Raw genomic sequence first — 25,019 nt, 5'->3', positions numbered from 1 at the left:
TTTACACGTGGAAAAACAGATGTTTCTGGGGCACAAGAGGTTAAAGTATCAGTTTGACCTTAGGGTTCCATAACTGCGGGAGAGTTTGGTGCAGATTGCAGTGTGCTTATGACAGGGTTTAGAAGAATGCCCAAATAATGGACGGCTGTTCTGCTATGTGGGCCACACATATTTCACAGTCTGAGTCACCTTGGTGACAGGTGAAGACTCCTTTCCTAATGACAGGGATAATATAGTGATCATTAGAAGTGATTATTCACACTCACTGTTCACAGATGATGGATTGATGGAAAATATACTAGGCAAACACAACGTAGGGCAACCTTAGGCAACGTGTGGCTCTCTAGCTGTTGAAGACCTGCAAGTTCCGTCATGCAGTACATAACAGCAAGACGGGTTTGGTAGCCCTACTGTAGTTGTCCGAGTTTAACTCTTGCAGGCCTAGCGGTTTAGTTGTAGATAAAACATTATAAGTTAGTTTTTCTGTTGAATGCAGTAACTGCATTGCTGCCCTGTGTTGCTGCTTCCACAGTAGAAAATGGACAATACAATTATTCTCGTCTATAGCTTTAAGTCACTGAATACGTTTAGAATTATCTTCATTATAACTGCATCTGGTTTAATTACTTTCTGCTTTAAAAGAGCTGACATATTTAAAGAGCAAACTGTGTACCATGTGGGTGGCTGTTTTCTCATGAATATATTTGGTCAGCCCATAAATTGACTGCTCCCACTGTGTGTAGGTGACGGCTGCTGTCCAGGGTTTTTGTTCAATTTCCTTCAGCATTTTTATGATTTTTGTTACTGTTTTCCAGACTTCCCTCAGTTCAGATTGGAGGATATTCCAGATTGTGACATCCTCACCACTTTATACTATTTCCCTGGAGTCTTCCAGTAAATACCTCCCAACATCTAGGACTTCTAAATCAGGAGGCGGCTACACCCCCCGCCCCAGAATCCTATAGGGGTTTCGTCATGTTTAGGGCCGTGTTACATGCTATCACCCCGGAGACATGTCTGGCACTTCTGAAGCTCTAGACTGCCCCCCAACACCCCTTGTGACACCTCTTCATCCCTGCTGGTACTGGTTCACGGACACTCTGACCTACTTCACAACCATACCTCCTATCCGTCCCGAATTAGGCGGGACAGTCCTGATTTGAGGTCCTGTCCCACCTTCCCAATCTGGATAGCTTTATCCTGATCAATGGAAAAGTAGGGCAGAGCGGCGTTGAACAGGGTTTGGGGGGGAGGGGAGAAAAGATTGAGTCAGTTTAGCGCTTCAACCCAATCTTGACGTGCTATGCCATCCTACATGACATGGCCACACAGTCCATTCCAATGCTTCCTACCCAGATGTTGGGTGATATGTTCACAACATTCCCAGAATCAGGACTGCTTCCCCTGCTTTTCCTGGTTTCCACTTACAAGTTATTTTGTTTCCGGGTTTCCAGGTAAAAAACAGGTCAAGATTAGGAAATCTGGAGTTTGAAATTGGAAACACTGGTTGGTATATCAGCAGCTCACAGGGCTCTCTTTAATGTATTGTGCTTCTAAATAATTCCTTTACAGAGCTTGCCACCATCCCTTTGCATTGCAGTATTTCAGAATATTCTTGAATAAACACACACCATTTCTTTCTGATGAGAGAAGTCCATGGCAGCCTGCCCTTTACATGGTATAAATCTCAGGCTTGGGAACATGGGTATATTTAGCCTTATTTGAGCTGTCTCTCTTTGTTCTGTTTGGGAAAAACGAGAAGACAGAAACTAGAAGGTGTTTGAGTGTAACTGAGGACATTGGTTCTCCATAAAAAGTTTCTCTACATGGTCCGTTTCCTCCAAGCCACGTGTAGATTGAATACTCTTTTTTTAATAATTGCCTGCCCATCCCTTTCTAAAAATCCACTCATAATAGTAAATAATTAAATAAAAGTGGAGGCTCTATCTGCCGCTAATCTCCCTTCTTCACACTGCTTTGTAACGGACAATTGGTTTATAGATCTGCGATAACATGCAGCGCTTGATTGCTGGTAACCAAGCATTAATAATTTTTGTTCACATTATGGGGGGGTGTCAAAAATTGGATGGGGTGGCCAATAATTATTTTAAACCCCATTAAACTCACAGTCTACGTTATGGAAACACTTGTTGCTCAGTTAAGCTAAATAAGCCAAACCCTAAGCCCTTATTAACATGTGTCCAAAGTTCTCTGTTATGTTGTTTTATTCTTATGGGCGTAACCGATTTGTAGTGGTTCTTATGTGCATGGACTGATTACTTTGTTTTAGTAGTGGTCTAAAAAGGAAGTTGTAAGGAAAACGTGAGCACACGGCATTGTGTGGGTGTATGGCAGATTATACCAGTTTGATATACTGAAGATCTCATGTATAGTAATCTGCTTGTGTGATGGGCTCACAATGGTGGAATTTGTGGTCTTCAAACAACCACTAAACCTAAATTGTTTTATATAAAACAGCCACAATCGCGTGTGAACAACAGATATGAGCTATTGGATCGTCAGAGAAAAGGAATCTCAGGCGCAGCAATAGCGCCGAACAGGGATAAGGGAGGATGGTAGCTAGCCGGCCCGATGCAAGTGACATGAAGAAAGGGGGGTGCAGACAATGAAGTCCGTACTATTTTGTTACACCTGCAGGTAGCCACTCAGGGAAAGGAGGGGGCAGGGGGGCGAGACAGGACAAGGTGAGGGTAGTTAAAAGAGAGGGGGAAGGAAGCTTATTATACATAGTTCGTCAGGGAAGACGGCTGCACGTCCTGTTCCAGCTTCAGCGGTTGGTCCAATACGGGCGGCGTGACAGGTTTCAGCAATTTAGGGTGATTTATGCCAAGGGGGCTGTTCTCTGGAGGACGTTGTTGCGGTGCCTACATGGCAGGCAGAACACGCCCTATTTTTTCAGATGGAACTGAAAAAATAAATATATATATATATATATATATATATATATATATATATATATATAATACAAGTTAACCCATGCATGATACTCATGCATTCTAGTCAAATCAAGCTACTTAAGGTGTTAAAAAGGTTCTTGTCATGCATTTGGGCCATAGCCCAGGCCTCCTCAGGGGAAGAGCGTTACTTCCCGACGCAAGCGCCCTTTTTTAACGTGGTTTTGTCCGTATGTCACCACCTCATCATTCTTCTCCATCACCTCATCCTTCATTTTCATCGCCACATCTATCCAGATGTCTATCCAGACACAGGGATCTCTCTCAGCGGTCCTGAGTATCACACTCCTCTCGCTGTCACCCCCGGCAACCACCAACCACTCCACACTGTCACCCCCGGCAACCACCAACCACTCCCAACTGTCACTTCTCCTTCAAGAAATATATATATATTTTTTTTAAATCTTTATAAACACTTTTAACAATTAACAAATTAAATTAACAAATTAAAAACATCTTAGTATACCAAATTTCAGCCCTTTCTGATTTTTTTTTCCACACACACTAAGAATTTAGTAGGTCAGTGTATAACTTCTCCCAGCAGGTGGCGCTGCAGCTTGGTTTTATTTTTTCCACACACAGACAGACTAACACACGCCACTAAGCATTTATATTATAGATTATATACGCTCCTCATTTATGTCAGGACTCTTTTTATTAAATGTGTCACTATTTACACTTTATAGATGTGAGTATTTGTATTACACCTATAAATACGCTGAAAGGTGCAAAAGGCATCGGATTTAAACTATATCGCTGACCTCTGCTACGTCCATGGACATGTAAATAACAAGCCCTTTTGTGCGGGGCATAACTCATCCTGCAAAACATAATTTATTCTGTGGACCAGCATTTTTGTAGCTTCATAAATTAACCTGAAAAAAACTGAGAAACGTTGTAAAAGAGCAAGTGTAAATTCTCCCACGTGTGGTTCATTTAAAGTCTACCTGGCCATGTCATTAACTGGTTGTAGGAATCCTCTGTCACTGGTATAACAACTGCTAGAGCTTAAGTGACTTCTTATAGTAACTTTAGTGCAGCAGCCGTCAGCTTGCGTTCCTTACTTCACTGTTAGTTTTCCTGCACTTTACCATACTGCCAACTAGTATCTAAGCAGGACAGTGTCCAGGACAGTCAGGAGATATGCCACGCTAACAGGTGCTCCTTCAACGCTGCGCTTAGCTGCACACCAAAATGATATGGCCACTCTCTCATGTGGCGGGATCAAGCCTCTATCTCCTGGTGTCGATTCCAAACATGAAAAAATTGGGAGGTATGCTCAGCAGATCTGTGATGGATCGTGATACCATCCAATAACCAGCATGAATTTATCTGCTGCTTGGGCTGTGGGAACATGCTGCTGTGGTGCATGCCCTCTGAAGTCACTTGTTCCTGTAAGCTGTGTGCTCTGGAAATGTTAGTTATGTGGATTCCACATTGAAGAACTGCATTGAGAAGTGGCTGTTCAGTGAAACAATGTATATCAAACTTTACCCAAAACACCCAACAGTTCTAGTTAACACAGGACAGTCCCACTTTGAAAGCCCCCAACATGGAGTGTGCACTCCCCTTTTTTTTGCACTTTGTCCTGATTACCTCCGGGACAATGTTGGAGGTATGCTTTAACTAATAAATACAGTTTTTACCACTATTATTTTCAGAGCATGCAGCTCAGAGGGTACAGTGACTACATAGACATAGCTGGTGCAGGTAGATTGTGCTCTCTGCAAATATGATGGGTGGCTAATTTAAGACCCCATACTCACTGGTGTCAAACATCATGATTGTATTAGCTTTTAATGCTAAGGAAAGCATGTTACCATGTATGGGAATGGAAACCAATGACCAAATATGCACTTGCGCTTGTTGGGAGCGTTTTCTGCATGATGACATTGTACCTAGTCTGCTCTATTTTCTTGTGTTTATTGTAAGTGAATATATTGGGGTTAGCGGAGTGTCGTCCATTGACCTCTCCCCTGACTCCGATCTCAAGTGCAGCCGCTGGTCACCACTGCTCGTCAAAGGCGGTTGTATTGTCACTGGCGATTTCTTACTGCCCGTGTGTCACCCACCTACAGAGTTCAAGAGTCACATGGGAGACGGGTAACATTTGACTGCGTTGGTCAACACTGCTCTAACAACATGGAGTCCTCTGTTAAAAGTAATGGATTAGGGAAATAAGGTGTAAACCCAGAATTGTCAGAATTTATTTACAAATACATATCTCATGCAAATGCCAAAGTGAGATCCCTTGTATCACAATGCAGCAAAAGTTACTTTATTCATTATTGCGTCCTCCGATAGACCACTAGTCACCAGTCTACAGCGCTACAAAGCAATACCTGTTTATCCTTATACAAGTAATGTACCAGTGCAGGGTATGTGGTGCTCATTGAGGGCACACCAACCCCCTATCTGGGAGAAATGTATGGGGTAACTAGTATGGTTTATCTCAAAGTCATTTCAGTAAATTAGGTTTATAAGATATGTTTTAAAGGGCAGCTTAACCAAAAAAATCTTAAAGACTTTGCTCTGTTCAGTTATACCGCTGCAGCTTTGTTAAAAAGTAAAAGTGTAATAGGAGTACTTCCTAATCCTCCATCAGAAAAAGCAAAAGATACCTCCAACAACCTTAGACAGTGGGTTAGAGCGACTGCCAGAGGGAAAAACTTCTTAAACAGGAAAGCATAATATGCCAGTTCCTTCCCTTCATTCTGCCTGTGACATCATTACCCGTGAATACTCTGTGGACCAGCATTACTAAGAAGGCTGGAGAAGGTGGAGAAGCTTCGATATCCTCGGCAGAGTTTATATGTAGCAATTAGCTGTAAAATGATTGGACAAATCGCATGCTAGACAGATGTATTTAAGTATATACACTTCATTTATTTCAGGTATATTGTTTTGCTCATTAATACATAGGATTTGTATATATTAATATCCAATAGTTGGTTTATTTGCTTCCTAAGCACCAGTATTACATAGTAGTCAAGGGTGCGTTTTTTTTTTTATTCTGATTGACAGACATGGTTTGAAAGTCATTAGACCTGTAAGCACTTCCAAAATTCATATCAGCATTTTTACAGAGGCTATAGCTAAGCTTCACAGCTACACTTAGGGAGATTCAAAGGTTCTGAAGCCCAACATCATGGGATACATGCGGATAGTATGGATTCAATTGGCAGGTCTGCTTGATCTTACCTTTGTATAACGCAAGGCATTCCTTTATTAATTGCATTATTCCCTGTGGAATTATTTAAGGGATCGTGTATACAAACATATATATTAAAGCATTAAGGCGTAAAGGTGCTCAACTTTCATTCAGTGAGAAAAGCAGAATATATAAACAACATTGATAATGTTCTAGCGTGAAGTATGTAACAATTTAGATATCTCAGAACCAGAATATAAGTAGTGGATTGTAAGTACTGTTACATTGCACAGTCCAGGAATTTAACTTCAGTCACTGTAGGGCAAGTGGTGGACAAGGCTTTATATATGATGCAAGGTTCTTCAGAGACTTCATGTGCATTGTAAATATGTGCTGGTTAGTTGGACTTTGGTGGAATGGGACTCTTCTTGACATGACCTTTCTTCAACCCTTTTCAGTTCCTGACACCCATTTGTAGTGCCCAGATCTACTGAAATAGGACATGGCCAAGATTCTTTGCATATTCAACAATTCAAGCAGGCACGTGTATTTGAAACAATTTGCTTATGTTAGTAACATTTGACGAACAATGTTCCTGTCAACTTGTCTTGTTGGAGGACATTAAGTTTGTGAATGTGCAAGTGGTTGGGGATAACACTGTCAATAAAGGAAAGGTTGAAAGGCTAATATCGAGCATGGGAGTGTGAAATGGTGGATTTATTCAGCAGATCCTTTCTGTCGCCTCTTGGATGGTGGGACCAGTTGTCTAGGCAGCTCGGGAGGCAACCCATGCCCGTCCAGTTTGACCTCAATCAAATGACTTGCCAAGGCAAACTCTTCATCATCCAGCATACCGTCACGGTCAACATCGGAAAGCTTCCATATCTTGCCCAATACAGAGTTTGGCAATTTAGTAGTTATCATCCAGTTCTTTGCTTTAGTGCCAGTTAATTTGCCATCAGTGGGTGATAAGTTGAAGAAGATCTCATCGTATTTAGGTTTGTCTTTTGTAACCACCCAGTCGTCATCATCAAGACCATCATAGATTCCATCAATGGATCCTTCAACAAAGGGTCCATTGTGGGTTCCGTCAAAGGCTCCTCCTTGTACCAGGTTGTCAATGGTGTCCAGGTCTTCCTGCCGCAGCAGAGGCATCAGTTTAGCGATGTCAACTGTCAGCATCTCATCCAAGACACCTATCATATTTAGCTTCAAGGAATGAAACTTTGTGAAGTCATGAATCATCAGCTGTTCCTGTTGGATGTTAAGAAGAAGTGTGAATAAAAGAAGATTGACAAAGGTGATTGGCAAACACGTCAACAAAGATAAATGTTTAACAAGGCATTTATGGCCTTATGATTCACACCAAATTGGCGCCTCTATGTTTACTTGCATCCCATTTCCTGTGGATGTATTGCCTCATAGGCCAGCACACTGGAGTCCCCTTAAGAGCTGTAGGTGATAATTTAGCAGATAAATAATTCTAGTTTTGAGACCATTCCTGGTGTCTAAGGACCAGTTGCTCTGCAAAACAAATTATAGTACCAAGTAGACTGTTAGATTGTTACCCACTGGCGTTACAACGCATGCTTACTAATGTTTTTTAACACCAGTAAAAGCATGTAAATGAGTATGGAGATGGAACTTATTGGTTCCAGTGACCCCATAGCCGCTTGCACCTGGCAGTGACTTTTGGATTTACTGCAAGTGAATGCAGTGAGGTCAGTGGATCGTCTCCCAAGAACCCCTCTGCCCTCAGTTGTAAGTGCTGGTTAAACATGAAACGTGATTGGGTGCCACTGGTGTTTTCTTAATTACTGTGTGGATAAGTGGCCTTAGAGCTTGTCCATCTTGCATCTGATGCCCTCCTAAGCAGATCTTTAATAATCACAATTGTCTGCAAAAGGATTAAAGAAATCGCAGACTTAATTTTGGATGTATTGTTTCACTCCGTAATATATATATTAATATGCAATAGTTGGTTTAATTACTTTCTATGTTCCAGTATAACATAGTAGTCAAAAGTGCATATTAGATTCTGATGCTAGTTCAGTCTAGTCACCTTCATGGATGTGTAGAATGAGAATAATTTGTAAAGGGAGCTACTGTTTTAGAAAGGTTAGTGCAGCATGCATCAAACTTGGGTATGGCTCAGGGGTTTTCCTAATTTAAAAAAAATCTATTTGTAGAGACAGAATTATTAAGCATTTGCAGTACTTGTAAATAAACAGTTGTTTTATCGTCCAGTTTCAAATGGGCTTTAAAAACCCACCTTTTTCTTAAAGCCTTCCAGTCTCCCACTTAACTTCCTACCTTTTCTTCTGCCTCTTCCCTTTCATTCCCCTTCCCTTATCCTTATCCTCCGCTCCTCCATCTCTCCCTCTCTCCCCCGTGTCTCTCTGTCTGTCTACCCCACCCCTTAGATTGTACGCTCCTTTGAGCAGGGTCATCTCTCCTCCTGTCTTCACCACTTCTAACTCTGCTCTCCACCTACCTAGCCCTCCTCGAGGACCCTCTTCCCCCCGTCCGTCCCGTCCCCTCTCACTCCCTCCTCTCCCCCCTGGGGGTCTCCCTGTCATCCGTGCCCTCCCTCTTGGGCTCATTTGCGGACCTTCCCCTCTCCCCTCCCCCGCCCCTCTAGATGTGCTTTGAGCTCACTGAGTTACTGTGCTTATTGTTTACTGTACTGTGCTGTCTCACCTCGTATTGTAATTTTGTTTGTCCCTGTACGGCGCTACGGACACCTAGTGGTGCCCTATAAATAAAAATTAATAATAATAATAATAGTCTGATCAAAATAATTACTAATACACTTTTAGTCCTCTTGATAAGGGATAAAAGTATTAACTCTCTTATTCTCCATTTCCAAAAAGCAGCTCTTTACTGATCTTATTGTTGTTCTACAGGACTAGTTTCTGTGCTAGTTCAATCTAGTCCCAAATCTGCTCACACACATTGCAGTCCACTCATTTGGCCTTATTATTGAATGACCATATCTGTGGTCAATTTGACCACACATGTGATGCATTTTCGGTGTTCTCTGAATGACTGGATCACAATGTAGAGCTGCCCCCTAACTTTTCCTGGATGGCCGATGACCTTAGGCATGCTCCAATAGAGGTCAGAATTATTTGTCTGTACAAGCGTCAGCCAATTTAATGGAAAGACACAGTATTGACCAACCAGATCTGCGTGTGTCCAAAATAAGACAGGATATCAGAGGTGTCTGAGGGGCAGTTACCTGCATTTTGGCGCAGTCAGGGAAATCTCCTGGCGAGATGTGATGCTCTAACTGTATCTTGGCATAAATAACGGGTAATTCGTTAATTAGCTGCTTCTTCTTGTTTCCTTTGCGGAAGACAGCAGGCATCTCCTTCTTCAAATAACTTATGATGTGGGCATGGACCTGTCAGTGGTACAGAGATCAGAGGCATTAATGAAAGGATAAACTGCATGAGAAAGAAAACACCCATATTTACACCAGCCTGTAAATGTATACTTCATGTGGAACTTCATCGTCATCATCACCATTTATTTATATAGCGCCACTAATTCCGCAGCGCTGTACAGAGAACTCACTCACATCAGTCCCTGCCCCATTGGGGCTTACAGTCTAAATTCCCTAACACACACACACACACACACAGACAGACACACAGACGCGGGGTCAATTAGTTAGTAGCCAATTAACCTACCAGTATGTTTTTGGAGTGTGGGAGGAAACTGGAGCACCCAGAGGAAACCCACGCAAACACGGGGAGAACATACAAACTCCTCACTGATAAGGCCATGGTCGGGAATTGAACCCATGACCCCAGCGCTGTGGGGCAGAAGTGCTAACCACTGAGCCACCGTGCTGCCCCAATGAATAACAATTATATTACAACTCCATGTAAGAAGCACCTATTCATACATGACATATTAGTTTTACAATTATCACAATTATCTATCTCATGCTTAGCAACACTGTCTTGTATACTTAGAGAAATGATTACAACAAGATCTGATTGCTGTAAAAACACAGAGATATAAACAAGTACCAAGATTAGCAACAAAAAAATGAGCATAGTACATATTATAGCTAACAAGGCAGTTTACTCACTTAGTGAGATGTGGGATCGATATTCTCAGAAATATGGCAGTATTCACTAAGCAAGCACGTACCTCACAATATCTGTCAACTAACGTCTGCCAGCTAACTCAGATACTGCGTATTCCACTGAAATTCCCTCATTTTACTGTCGGCCTACTAACATTTCAGATACTACATCTACAAGTGAAGATCCACCTTCTCAATATTTGCTCACTCTCTCAGATGCTGCGACTACAAGTGAATTGCTAATCTCACAGTGTCTGCCAACTAACTGCTCAGATACTGCATATTCCACTGAAATTCCTTCCCAATATCTGCCCACTAACAAATACTACATCTTACAAGTGAAGAACCATCTACGCATTGTTGACCTGCTAACTTCTTATTATGTGCTTACTAACATCTTAGGGAAGGAGTTTCCGTAGAACATGCATTATCTTAGCGTCTCAAGAACTACAACTAGAAGTGAAGCACCCACCTCCCAGTGTCTGTCCGCTATCTTCTCAAATACTGCATCAACCACTGAAACTCCTTCCCTTTATGTTAACACAGTAATTTCTTAGGTACTATAAGTACCACTGAAGCTCCCTTTCCTTTTCAGGTACTATCTGTGCAGTAAGTAGAATGTTCCTACCTATGTCTACTGTGAGCAGCATTTGACTATATCAAATACAAAATAGTGCGGCAGCTGCCTGGAGAATATTACCATCTAATTAGCCTAGGAAAGAACATGTAAGACTCCATATAGTGTCAGTTGCAGGGCTGCCTCCCATCTCCCCCAAACATATGGACCTTGTTTATTCTTCTCACTATTTTCCATGGCAAGACCTGCTGTTGGCACAGAAAAGCAAGGACTGAATGGTGTGGCTGACACTTGTAGAGTCTCTGCTTTCTCCACGTCATTGTCTGTCCGTCAGCTTCCTGCTCTCTTCCTGCTAAGGAAGCCAGGAGAATTCTCCAGAGTTGGCAGTAAATAGCAGCCACACAACCGGGACATCAATAGAGAGAATGGTAGGAAGGCCGAGCGGGCGGGAGCTTGAGACATCTAACACTTCAGGGGGGAACAGGATGACTGAAAGGCTCTCGGCTTCCTCTGGGACTGACACCATTAATGACACTGACCCGCTTATCTCTTTCAGATGTGTCAGGAACCATTGGATGTGAGATAAGGTGCCACACTCCCCAGACACTACCATGTTTCTATCTGCTCATATTCAGCTCAATGCTAATCTATTAATAATATATTACTTTTATACTTATCAATAGGCCATTTTCTCTCAAGACCTGAGTCATTAAGGAGTAAATTTGCACCTGGGCAAAACCATGTTGCATTAGAGGGGTAGGTAAATTTATAATGTGAGGACAGATTTATAGTTAAGTTAGGGCATGTCCTAGATCAACTTAAAATTTCAGTGTACAAATAAAGCTATCAAGTATTTATATGCTAGATGAAAAATACAGCCAGTATTTTCTTTGCATGCAAAATAATAAACTAATTTGCACGCCTTGCATTGTAACATGGTTTGTCCTGGAGAACATATACTCCTTTTTTTTGCCTTACTTTTGTTAATGACTCAAGCCCTCAGTGTGCATTTTATGTATCCACTATTTTCTTAAGTTTAAGCTGAATACTACAGTATTCACTCAGTGTGTACAAGTCCTCAGAGTTAGAATAGGATCAGCTCTTAAACTTGTTAGTTGCCTAACATTCTGGGTTATTATCAGCCTCTGTATGATAGGTTATTTGAGCTTATTCTGTAAAAAGTCTCATTTACCCAGAATACACCTCACCAAGCGAGGAGAATCTTGAAGATACAGTGACTGTTACGTGAGATCGTAGTCCCTCACTCGCCTGATTTATGGTTTGTTCAGGTCTGTCACACTATGTCCTGGAGAACAGTCCAAAAACACTAAATTTCTTTCCTGCGTTTTTTGTCACATACTTTAGCTACTACAATCCTTTGACCTGTATGAAACCCTAAACACAAACCTCAGAGACCTTTTGTGATCTGTAAACAACAAGATAAATGTGTGTTATACCATAAATAGAATCCGTATCCTAACATCGTAAACATACACAAGTCAACTAAAAAACGTTATGCACGCATAGAGAGGAGCAAAGACTTGTAGACATTCTAGATCAGCTTTTCCCAACTAGCAAATTTAGAGTGGGTAAAAGACCATAACCAAAGATGCTTCAAGAGAATAGTTTAATCATAGTGGAGGGCTGTACCAGGGTCCACTGTAAATGTCTGGGGCATTTAAATAATACAGTGAGCCTGTGTGCAGAAGCAGCGCTTGCCCCTGCACTTCCCTCCCCCCAAAAAGAAAACATGAAAGTTACTCCGACTTACAAACCAGACGAAGAATAGTTGATCATTACTTTGCTAATAGTGAAAACGACATTAATTTAATAGATAATGACAACCAGACACAATGCAATATTGCTGCCATTATTGAATAACTGACTCGGTATGTGTGGTCCCAAAACTATCATGATTCCCAATAATAATCCGATCATAATCATTCGGATCACTACCTGCGTCATCTTCCATTGACAGTACAAGGCCTCCATGTATTCCATACATGATCGAGCCTCTGCCTCATCGTTCCTTTGCTATTAGTGTTAGGATGTAAGCTCGTTTGAGCAGGGTACTTCTTCCCTCGTGTCTCCACACCTGTTCTTCTGCTCCGTCCTTACTCCATTTGTCTGTCCCGGAGTTTCTGAAGCATTGGTACTTTGTGTTTACTGTTCTGTACTGTTTAACCCTGTATGGTTTACTGTTTGTACTATGTACGGCGCTGCGGACACCTTGTGGCGCCTAACAAATAAATAATAATAATGATAATAATAATAATAATATTAGTGGGAACAACATTAATTTAATAGATAATGCCAACCAGACACACTGCAATATTGCTACCAGTATTGAATAACTCAAGTTTGGCCATGGGGGGGGGGGCAGGGGCGGATCTAGAAAACTGTTGTACCCGGGGCGATTTAGGGGGGGGGGGGGGAGATTTATTGAATGTGTTTAGTTTGGATTCCGTTTCTTTCTGACTTCTGAGGCTGCCGGCGGCTGCAAACTATGTGCAGGTCCGTTCGGCAGTGACAGGTAGGGAGAGTGTGCTTCCCGGCTGCTCTGTGTTTAAAACACAATCAGAGCAGCCGGGCAGCACACTGTCTTTGCCTGTCACTGCCGAACGGTCCTGCACATAGTGTGCAGCCGTCGGCAGCAAGCCCCTGCTAGGGGGGGGGGGGGCAATTGCCCCGATCGCCCCCCCCCCCCCCCCCCCTGGATCCGCCACTGGGGGAGGGGGGGGCAAGACTTGACTCGGTAGCCTATTTTAATGGGAAAAAATGCAGGTGGCCCAGCCCAAGGTAGTGCGCTATGGGACCAGCCCAGCCTGCCCCGATTTAGGTGTTTGACAATTATTCCTTATAATTGTGCATATGTTTTACAGCAGTGCTTATCTCTGTTTTTATTTTTACTTATAAGGTGCCACAAATGGTCCCCAGCAAAATCTGATCAATATCTTTTTTTTTTTGTTGTTGTTGTTCACATTCAGTTTGAGTTAGCAGTCACTTATCTTCATGACTGGATACTTGTTATTATTTTATATCAGTGCTCTCTGCTTTTATTGAATGTGTTTAGTTTGGATTCCGTCTCATCCGCTTCCTTCCTCTTCTTGCGATGTGTGCTCACTGTGTCATAATCTAGGAGTAGTCACACTCAGCTGTGAGCTAGCTAATCAGTACCATCCCTCCTATGGTCACACACATTGTCCTCTGCAAAATAAGATTTGCACATAGGTCCATGGCGTAATGTAGATGGCGACATAGGCGGAGAACCAGAAGACTGCATAGCCAGAAATGGGACATATCCACCAGTGTGCCTTGTTTTGTGGAGTAGTGCAGAACTGAGAGTTCCTTGTACGATGATTATGAAAATGGGATAAAGGAGTGAAGAGGGCACATTTTTAGGGGCACATCCTGCTGTGCAAGGTGGTGTATGATCATTCCCACCCAGCAACAGAACTTTATACCAGGTCAGAGCTGGGTCTTCAGGTCTAATCTTATGCTGCTAATAGCACATATTTGGCACTTCCATTTTTCTTCATCAAAGCACATTTTAGGTGCACTCCGAGCAATGTAATAAAAACTTGCACACAATTGCACGTGCCATGTGTAATTAGGGCAGTCCTGATGTTCCCTCTCCAGCCAAAAAAATACGTCCACACTCTTCTATGACCCCCCCCATAACATTATTTATTTATTAACAATTATACTTACCTGGCCATCTATTTTAACTCTGTGATGATAAATTTTTTGACGGGTCTGCAGACCCACATTTCAGAGCAAATCTCTTGTCTCGCTCGGTATAATTCCATAGCACATGCTACTATAATGGGATATGACATATAGCACATTACAGCGTGTTAGAGAGGTACGAGTGATGTTTCGGAACAAAGGTTTATTGATCCATCAAATTGTTTCCATGCAAGTAGCTGATCAGTGTTGCAGTATAACTGCGCTGAAGTCACTGGACAGGTAAATTGAAAAACAAAACTTACATTCTTGGGATTTCATAGATGGGAGCAGATGGCAAGATGTCTAACCTCTTTAAGCCATACTTGCCAACTCTCCCGGAATGTCCAGGAGACTCCCGAAATTCGGTTCAGTCTCCCGGGCTCGTTGGCATTTCTCCCGCATCCTGGATTTCAACGAGAATCGCGTCAAATGACGCGATTCTCGGTGATTGACGCCATTTTGGAGGGCGGGAGGGGGCGGGACGAGGCCAATCGCGTCATTTTGGCCCCGCCCCCCGCGACGTAAATTACGTTTTCGCGGGGGGCGGGACCAAAATGACACGTTTGGCCTCGTCCCGCCCCCTCCCGCCCTCCAGTCACGCCCCCTCTCCCAGAAACTTGTTTTCGAGAGTTGGCAAGTATGCTTTAAGCATGATATTGACAGTACAGGCAAGTTTGGGGAATATAGTAGTTTTGCATTATGACAATATTTGCAGGTTCCCAAAAGAACTCAGTATTCTGGGTTGCCGATTTCCGGCTATTTTCAGAATATGGAGAATGATACATTTACTCCCAGATGTTGGAGAATTAAGGTTTAAAACAATTCCATTTTTGGAGCTGTAGCTGGTTTTCATGTGAGACACCCTGTAAATATAGATCTATATATCTGTCCTGCAGGATAGCTGGAATGGATCAATGTTCTGCAGATATCTGTAGAGATTAGTAAAAGAAAAAGCTTCATATTTTCAGTACAAAAGCTCTCTTCTCGTCATGCACAGCTTGTCCTTCGTCTAAACTTAATTTGGGAGGTATGATACTGCAATCACAGGCAAACAAAATTGTCTGCTCTATATATACTAAACTAAACTAAGGTAAACCAGCGGCTGAACAACCAACCTAGAAGTTATAGGCTACAGAAGCTGTGGAGGGATAAAACAGCACCAAAAATATAGTGAACTTTATTCAGCTATATTACACTAGTCAATTGATTGGCTAATTGGTGCATTAGGTTACTGGCAATTTTGAAATATTTAGATATAAATGGTATTTGTAGCCTGAAATGTCTAATGTAACATCCAGATAATCACATTCTTATCACATCCTTGAAGTTCTGCTTTTCCAATTTAAATTGGAATAAAACATAATTAAAAATCTTACCGTAAAACTATTTAATTGTTCGTTCAGACAAACATGTTTTCCCTATCCATGACCCATTGCATTTCATAGAGACTGCACACGGATCAAACATGGAAGCAGATCCCTATGTAATATGCTCTGTCTGAATAGACAAGTGTATTAGGAAACAGAACACAGGGCCTGAGCGGTGCACTCACCGATTTTAACAGTTTTCTGGTTCCCAAACCGTATTGCATATAAAGATTTCCATGTATGCTCTGCCTGATCCATGTGCCCTTCATTGGGAAGTCAACGGATGACACACGGAAGGCATACACTCATCTGAACAAGCCTTTACCGACAATGCTTAAGTCATATGAAAGTGGTAAATGGTATATTTTACTGAGTAAAGTTTCACCGTCTGACTGTTAGTATTCTACTCCAGGGTTTCCCAGCATCTGTTGCCCATACATCCAGCAGCACCTTAGACAGATTCCTACAAAATTTGCTGGACCTGAGTGTTGTAAGTGTGACTTGAATGGGGCAGCACGGTGGCTCAGTGGTTAACACTTCTGCCTCACAGCCCTGGGGTCATGAGTTTGATTCCTGACCTTGGTCTTATCTGTGTGGAGTTTGTATGTTCTCCCCGTGTTTGCGTGGGTTTCCTCCGGGTGCTCCGGTTTCCTCCCACACTCCAAAAACATACTGGTAGGTTAATTGGCTGCTATTCAATTGCCCTTAGTCTCTCTCGGTCTGTGTGTGTATGTTAGGGGGTTAGTTAGATGGTAAGGTCTAATGGGGCAGGGACTGATGTGAATGAGTTCTCTGTACAGCGCTGCGGAATTAGTGGCGCTATATAAATAAATAGATGATGATGATGATGATGATGAATGCCTTGGGAAAAAATACTGAGCCCAGTTATACCTGTTTCAAATGGTGAGCTTAAGTGATGTTCTAAGTTTGTATCCCGTCAAGCCTAACCTGAAGTCTAGTGAACCCGACCTCTATGGCAGCTATCGAGATGCTGCCAAGGCTAAAGTATGGTTGAGTTCTGAGAGGCAGACTATACACCACAGAGAGAGAGATGAGCCGCTGATGATACAGAGTTGGGGATTTGAGCGTGAGAGTACCGCCAGAGCAGAAGGCTCTTACCCTGTCCTGTAAGTGAGTCGAGTAGTGAAAGTATATGTCTTTGTTCTGTGAGAGCCTTCAATTCCCAGATACACTTGCAACTATATCTGTGTATGGAAGGCAGTGAACCCTTGCCCAGTGTGTGTGAGTAAGCTGGAATGACCACAACTTTGATGGTGAGCATGAGAGTGACTCCCATTATGTGAGAATATAAGCTCTTGTGTCAAGTAACTTTATAACACTACTCTTGCTGCATCCACACTACATGTACTTCACTTTTATCAAACCTAGATGGGCAGGGACACCTGTTTGCTGGGGTAGGGGTAGGAAATTAGTAAAGAATAAAAGATTTACAAAGTAACAGAGTGACCATACATTAACAGCCTGTGGACATTAGAATGTAGTTGGTAAACTTTTACAAACATTTGGGAGTTCCTGATCACTTTCCCAATATTAAGGGTGTATATGATAAGGAAACATTAAGAAATAAGTAGGTAAAATAGTTTTTCTTGATGAAAGAAATGGGTGTAGTTTTTGAGGCAGATGATGAGAAATGTAGTGCATACACTACTTGGCCAAAATTATGTGAACCACTTTCTAATTATTGTCATTTCCATCGTACCCCAGTGTCGGATCCAGAGGAGGAGTTCGTCGCTAGCAGTGGCGGACGTGTGCCTGTTGGCTGACAGGCAGAAAGAAAATCCTGCCTGGCGGCTCTGATTGGGTTTTAAACATAATCAGAGTAATCGGGCAGCATCCTCTGCCTGCCTCTCAGCCGTCAGGCACAAGTATACAGTGTGCGGCTGCAGGCAGGCTGACCCTGTTAGGAGTTAAAGAGGGGATGGGACACTAAATAGCTCCCCCTATGCGATACCCATTGCTTCAGGTGCATAAAATCAAGCATACAACCATGCAATCTCCATAGTCAAACATTAGCAGTAAAATGGGTCGTACTGATGAGCCCAGTGACTTTTAACATGGCACAGTCATAAGATGCAAGCTTTCCAACAAGTCAGTTTGTCAAATTTCTGCCCTGCTAGAGCTGTCCCGAGGAACTGTAAGTGCTGTTATTGTGAATTGTATACGTCTACGAGTAAGAACAGCTCAGCGGTGAACTAGCAGGACACACAAGCTCACACAATGGGACAGCCGAGTGCTGAAGCACACAGCAGGGAAAAATCCCCTGTCCTCATTTGAAGCACAATCTACCAAGTTCGGGTTTGGGTGTCCACATACTTTTGGTTATGTAATGTGCCATGCACATATGTTTGGGCACCCATGGCAAGGATACCAAGCTGCCATCATATAATGTCTGATGCCATAACCAAAAATTTACCAGGCTCTGTGTTCTAACTCACAGACATTAGTCAGTGCATGGAAAAGCACTTAGACTTTCTGTACCACAGCAAATTATGTCCCAGTCTGGTCTGTAGCCAATGTCACCTTATACCCAAAGCAGCTGCCTCTTCTGCTTACCACTTGTCTCAGGCTCGACAATGCTTTTTTATTTCCTCACACAATCTAGTAATCAAATATGTGAAGGTTTCTGTAGCACAGTGTCCATTGTAGGACATGCTTCTTCCATGCTCTGGACACCTGGATAGGTCTAGAAACTGCTCTGCATTTCAGAACAAAGTATCCGGCCCTCTCCCAGATTTCTGCAGCTTATATTAAGGCATGAGTTATTAGGGCTGTTTTGTTTCATCTAGATGTGGAAGGCACTGCCGCGCTCCCACCAGCCCAGCATTATGTCCATGAAGTGGTTTCACAGATGTCCATGCACCAGCGTTATATACACCCTCGGCAAGGAAATCCCATGCTCGCCTCTCATTAACAGGACAAAGCAGGGGACACGGTGAGAAGGTGACAGGAAGAGATAAGGAGGTCCTAATGTTTCCAGGCTGTCTCTAGAGCCATAGCTCAATTTCCCAATGTAATCACGCATACACAAATCTACTGTGTGCCCCCCACCCCTCCAGCAGCTACCAAATCCCCAAATTAGTATTATTCTTTTAAGTGATCCAACACTACAGGAGCTGCTGCCACAGTTTGCATACAATGTTCCATAGATGATTCATTCAACAAGCCTAGGTGGAGATAAGAGTGGTGGTAATTAGACCAGTGGGTGGCGGAGAGGATGGGAGACTGGTGTGGAGAGAGCAGGGGAGGGAGACTTTAGGAGAGGGAGACTGGTGGGATGGGATAGGAAGAGAGTGGGTGAGGGAGACAGGGGGGAGAGAAAGCCTGGTGGGGAGAGAGCATTAGTGGGAGCCTGGTGGGGAGAGAGCATTAGTGGGAGACTGGTGGGGAGAGAGCATTAGTGGGAGACTGGTGGGGAGAGAGCATTAGTGGGAGACTGGTAAGGAGAGAGTGGGAGAGGGAGGCTGATGGGGAAAGCGAGACTGATGGCAAAAGAGTGTGAGAGGGAGACTGAAGAGGAGAGGGCAGGAGACAGAGACTGATGGGGAGAGAACAGGAAAGGGAGACTGGTGGGAGAGCGCAGAAGAGGAAGACTGCTGGGAGAGCAGAAGAGGGAGACTTGGTGGGGAGAGAGCAGAAGGGGAGACTTGGTGGGGAGAGAGCAGGAGAGGGAGAGAACAGGAGAGAGAGCCTGGTGAGGAAAAAGCATTAGTGGGAGACTGGTGGGGAGAGAGTGGGAGAGGGAGGCTGATGGGGAGAGGGAGACTGATGGGAAGAGAGTCTGAGAGGGAGACTGAAGAGGAGACGGCAGGAGACAGAGACTGATGGGGAGAGAACAGGAAAGGGAGACTGGTGGGAGAGAGCAGAAGAGGGAGACTGGTGCGAGAGCAGAAGATGGAGACTTGGTGGGGAGAGAGCAGAAGAGGGAGACTTGGTGGGGAGAGAGCAGGAGAGGGAGACTGGTGGGGTAGGAACACAAGAGGGAGATTGGTGGGGAGAGAGCAGGAAAGAGACAGGTGGAGAAAGCAGGAGAGGGAGACTGTAGGGAAAGAGTAGCAGATGGACACTGATGAATAGAGAACAGAAGAGAGATAAAATTAAGTGGGTAGTAAGAGGGAGACACAGAAAATGAAGATGTTTGCAAGCAGATTGACATTCAATGGTGATTATTTACCCAGTCTCACTTATTTCCACTATCCCATTCTTACACCCCCTCCCCACAACCTTGTATCTCTATCCCACAACTTTCCTTCCCTCTCTCAATTTCTGTCACTTCACTCTTCTTTTCCTATCTCTTAGTTTTCCTCTCACACAGTTTTCCCCTCTCTCCCTCACTCCCACTTTCTCTCTATCTGTGAGTAAACTGCCTGGAATGTGTTGGCTTTGGGTCACACACCATTTTCCCAGCTTGGATGCCAGAGACCAGACTGAGAAGCAAACGAAATCTAGTGTCAAAACAGCATTTCCACCCATGATCACTGGCCTTACTTTGTGCCCCATCCCTCTTGCACCCTGATACCAGATTAATAGGTGATCCACAATGCTTATGTACTGGAGCTTTCAGAAATGTTATAAAGCATCCTCTAGAGCAGGTACTCACAATCAGGAGTAGAGCACTACAAACTATACAATGTTTAATCCAATGACCAAAGCAACCCCACACTATATATTACAAGAATACAATCTCTGTACACCACCTGTCACACACATCAGTATGTATAATACAATATCCAATACCATTAACACAGAACCCACACTGTACAATAAAGCATTTAACAAACACATGCACACTTACATCTGCACATCGGTATTTTCAGTAGCACGCATTTTTTATTATATGCAACCTTAAATATCAAAGTTACAAGGTGCATACTTTCATCATCATCATCACCATTTATTTATATAGTGCCACTGATTCCGCAGCACTGTACAGAGAACTCATTCACATCAGTCCCTGCCCCATTGGAGCATACAGTCTAAATTCCCTAACATACACATACAGACAGACAGACAGAGAGAGAGGCTAGGGTCAATTTTGATAGCAGCCAATTAATCTAGTAGTATGTTTTTGGAGTGTGGGAGGAAACCGGAGCACTCGGAGGAAACCCACGCAAACACGGGGAGAACATACCAACTCCACACAGATAAGGTCATGGTTGGGAATTGAACTCATGACCCATGTGAGGCAGAAGTGCTAACCACTTAGCCACCATGCTGCCACTACTTTGACCCGTCGGTGCATAATTTAGGCTGCTTAAGTTACCCTTTCCAAGGTACATGAAAAAAAAATACCAATGCATCTGAAAAGGTGCAGCTAAAATATGTCTCCACGCCCTTATTGTGCTGTCTTTGATCTACCTTTCGAAGCACACAGTGTCAAAATTGTTATATCTGTGCAGTTGAAAATCCTGACGCAAGTTGTACAATGCACAGTGCGACAAATTGTGCATGAGGTACATAATTCCGACAAGCAAATGTACTCATGTTCAACTCTAAATCAGCCCTTAGATCTCTATTTGTAGGAACTTCTCTGACCAATCCACCTATCATCTTTAGCAAACACTAGTAGGCGTTTGCAAAAGCCACCTTACCGTGTACAACCTAAAATCCGGTGTAATTAGCATATAAGCAGCTGCATGATGTCTCTGCTGCACCAGTTTTTCTTTTTGCTTTGTAAATGACCCCAAGACGTCTGTATTATGAGACCTACATCTTTGGTATGGTTCCCTGCTGAGTGATTGTGTGAGCTCAATAACTGCAGGCATGCTGTGTGTTTATGTACATAAATGTATTCACAATGGGGGGTATGCATATCCACTTCCCTTTCCAAACACCAGGCTCTTCAACTGTCTGTATCATACATGTGATGACAAGTTATTTGCACTCTCCAAGTTTTGTACAGCACAATCTCTGTAACAAAGTACGTACGTGTGTGATCGTGGAGTTTATGCTGCCATGCCAGTCTACCCTGCATTGCTGCATTTGCACAAGGACTTTGAAAATATGGATTCAAAATGGAAATTAAGTTTATTATACAGTTGTATGTTAAACTGTGGAGTTTTGCCTTTAAAAAAATTGGCGTTTTTAAATCCTGCAGGCAAAATTGCAGAAAATCAGCAATTTTACAAAACCGACAAATGATAGATGTAACCTCTGAACTTTAAATCCATAAACAGCTCTCCTTCCTCACATACTGATAATGTCATCACATGGATCTTTCTGCTTTCTCCTCTAAGAACTAGGTAGACATCTCCTGTTATTCTCAGAATCTCATCTGTGTTTAAAGTGTGTATTTTTCATTATAGGAAAAAAATTACGTCAATGATAAAAATTGTCACTGTCGTTTGCTACCGGTATAGAGTAACCTTTTAAACATGTCACTACTATGAAAAATGTACTTATTAATCCTCTATAGTTAGTCCCAGGAAAAACAGATTCATTAGCATCCCACAAACTAATAAGCCATCTTAACTGTGCAGTGGCAACCTTCATGCATCTGCAAATGATCATTAGTCATAGAAAAAGACTGACCAATTAACTATTTCGGTATCATTATGTCAGGACCTGCTGGTGTGTGAGCCCAAGACCTTTGCCTCCTGTGTCTTACTTAGCCTCTGAGCTAGTCTTCTAGTTGGCTTTCCTTTCAGAAATGTCTGTCCAGTAATGAGCTCATGGCTGTTAATGAGCTGTGGTATAGCCTTCAACTCCATATAAGTTCTATATAAGGCTCTTGCAAATATGTTTGCATTGCTGTATAATTGAAAATCTGGTTCTGTTGTGTATCACTGTGTCTAACTAAGTATCATTTTCTCTTTGTTTCTCTGTATCATTCTTCCTATCACTGACACCCCCACTTGAAATTTCAATTACTTTGTATATTAAGACTTGGTAGCAACCGAGTACCAGAAATCTCAATAACTCCATTCACTCCAGATTCTGCGGTCAGGCACTTGGCTTTCAACTGAATACCTGCACCAAATGTGACCATTTCTGTGATCTAACTACTCACCTGGCTCTCTGAACTAGGCTTATCAGACCCTCCTCTCTGGCTTCTCTCATTGCTTACCTATATATACTATTTTTTTTGTACTCTTGCTTGCTGAATACCAATCTCCTACATACCTATACCTCCACGAACCTCACTACTTATCGTCTGCTACTTCCATTTAAGTCCCTATGATTCCATACGGTAGTGGATTCCAAACTTTTTCAGTTCAATGCACCCTTAGGGTCTCCAAATTTTTTCAAGGCACCCCTAAGCCAAAATAATCACCAAGTAGTCCCCTGCCTTGCTTACCACTGGCCCTGACCGAGGCACCCCTGTGAGCTCTCCAAGGCACCCCAGGGAGCCTAGGCGCACAGTTTGGGAACCACTGTCATACGGTATCTGCCAGGGCTAATTAGTCTGGTGAAAACAACACACTAATCCTTAGAAGAACTAAGTTATTTACCATCTCACTATCAATAATATTTAGAAGAAATAACCTGTTAAAAACCTCAATCCAGTAAGCATGTCTATGCTGTTGCTGTACATGAGAGATGTGGAAGAGAATCTTACCCTAACAAGCCGAGCCCTCTTCACCAGGTCATTGAGCTTGCGCAGGGCAGAGTTTCTGGGCAGGTTCTGGATGTCTTGGAACAAGTCCTGTTCTTCTAGCTCAAACAAGTGCCTGTTGTTGGAAATCATTAGAGGCTCAGACCAGAAGGAGCCTATGTAAACCCGTAGAACTTCTGGCGTATTGAACACTTTGCCCAGAGACCACATAAGGGCACCGTACACACGCATCAGCTGCTGGGTTTCCACCATGTCGGCCTTGTTCAGGACAACTCGTATCTTGTCCTCGTTGCCTTTAAGGGCTCGAATGGCCTCTGAGAACTCATCTGAAATCTCCAGCTTGTGGGCATCAAAAAGAAGAATGATACGATCCACTCGCTCAGCAAACCATTGTAGGACTGATGGAAAGTCATAACCTGGAAAGGAGGAGAAGGATGTAGTTAGTCCGTCAAACTCATGGGGGAATAGGAAAATCTGTGGAAAAGTCAGAACAGGGTGAAACTTAGGAGGGAAAAGATGCCTCAGTTTTATAATAGTTTGTAACGTCTTAGACAAAACTTTATTATTTATTTCTCTATTACCTTATTCCAAGTATCCTGTTTCTCATGTTTCTACATTATTGTTATGACTAAGAAAGTCAAGTCTAATAGTCTTTTGAAACTCCTCTTTTGTGACAATGTGGAAATATGCATCTCAAATTTAGGTGCCAGGGTTGTAACACTCATTTGCCATGTTTGGGAGGATGAACGGCAATCCGCTATGGAGGCCCCTGCTTTGGTCTTTATAACAGGTGCTGGGGCTGGCACATTAGCAGTGACGCTCTCCTTTTGAGCGTTCAGGTCTGGAACTGTAAGCCCAAAAGTGGTTTCACTATGCAGTGTGCATGCACTAGTCCCAGTGCAAACTCAGGAAAGCTGAGGGGCCTCCAGAGCGGATGGACGATTATCCCTCCTTCACCACTCGCCCCAGAGCAGCCGCACGGCCAATTTTTTATGAAAATGTTTAACGGGTAGCGCCTACAAATTATGTTGCCTAATTAAAATCACTATGCTGGGTACTACAACTTACTGTTATGACTCATGATGCTTGAAATAGGACTTCTGTCTGAAATAAATTCTAGCACCCAGGCGGGGTGTAACTAGACATTTGTATGGACCTCATGTACTAGGGAGGGGATGTGGTGATCACCACCTGTCAGGGCCCTTAGTAATTCAGTCCTTCTCTAGTTTACCCATACACCCTCATCAGGTGCCTCATATGTCATCAAAACTGCTTTCTCTGCCCGCAGGGGCCACAGGTTGAAGTCCAAATATTTTGTCAAAATAGCACAGTCACTTTTCTGCAGCAGACACAAAGTTTCTTATGCCACCTGACACCACCAATGCCCATGGGTAAATTAGTGCTGTGGGACTCAAACTGCTAACTCTGGGTTGCAGCAGTGTAACCTCTACACAATGAGCCACAGGCTCAGTTATCAACCACTGCTCACTTTCTTCCTTTTCATCTGCGGAGATCTGCATCAGGGAATGGCCTAATGATCTAGTAATT

At 43.0% G+C, this 25,019-nt stretch overlaps 2 protein-coding genes across 7 annotated transcripts in view; one reads left to right on the top strand and one right to left on the bottom strand.

The window, feature by feature from the left end:
* Window positions 1-25,019, top strand: part of LOC142102190 (calpain-2 catalytic subunit-like) — a 113,728-nt gene that overhangs the window by 17,277 nt on the left and 71,432 nt on the right. The window lies entirely within an intron of this gene.
* EHD2 (EH domain containing 2) overlaps window positions 5,839-25,019 on the bottom strand; it is a 32,391-nt gene continuing 13,210 nt past the window's right edge. The window contains exons 3-5 of the mRNA XM_075186888.1: window positions 23,475-23,887; window positions 9,368-9,532; window positions 5,839-7,380 (exon numbers count right to left, since the gene is read on the bottom strand). Coding sequence (XP_075042989.1) covers window positions 6,844-7,380; window positions 9,368-9,532; window positions 23,475-23,887 — 1,115 coding nt within the window. The 3' untranslated portion in view covers window positions 5,839-6,843. The remainder of the gene's footprint in view (window positions 7,381-9,367; window positions 9,533-23,474; window positions 23,888-25,019) is intronic.

Source organism: Mixophyes fleayi, chromosome 9, assembly GCF_038048845.1.
Source record: "Mixophyes fleayi isolate aMixFle1 chromosome 9, aMixFle1.hap1, whole genome shotgun sequence".
Lineage (NCBI taxonomy): Eukaryota > Metazoa > Chordata > Amphibia > Anura > Limnodynastidae > Mixophyes > Mixophyes fleayi.
This window is presented reverse-complemented; position numbering and strand designations above follow the sequence as displayed.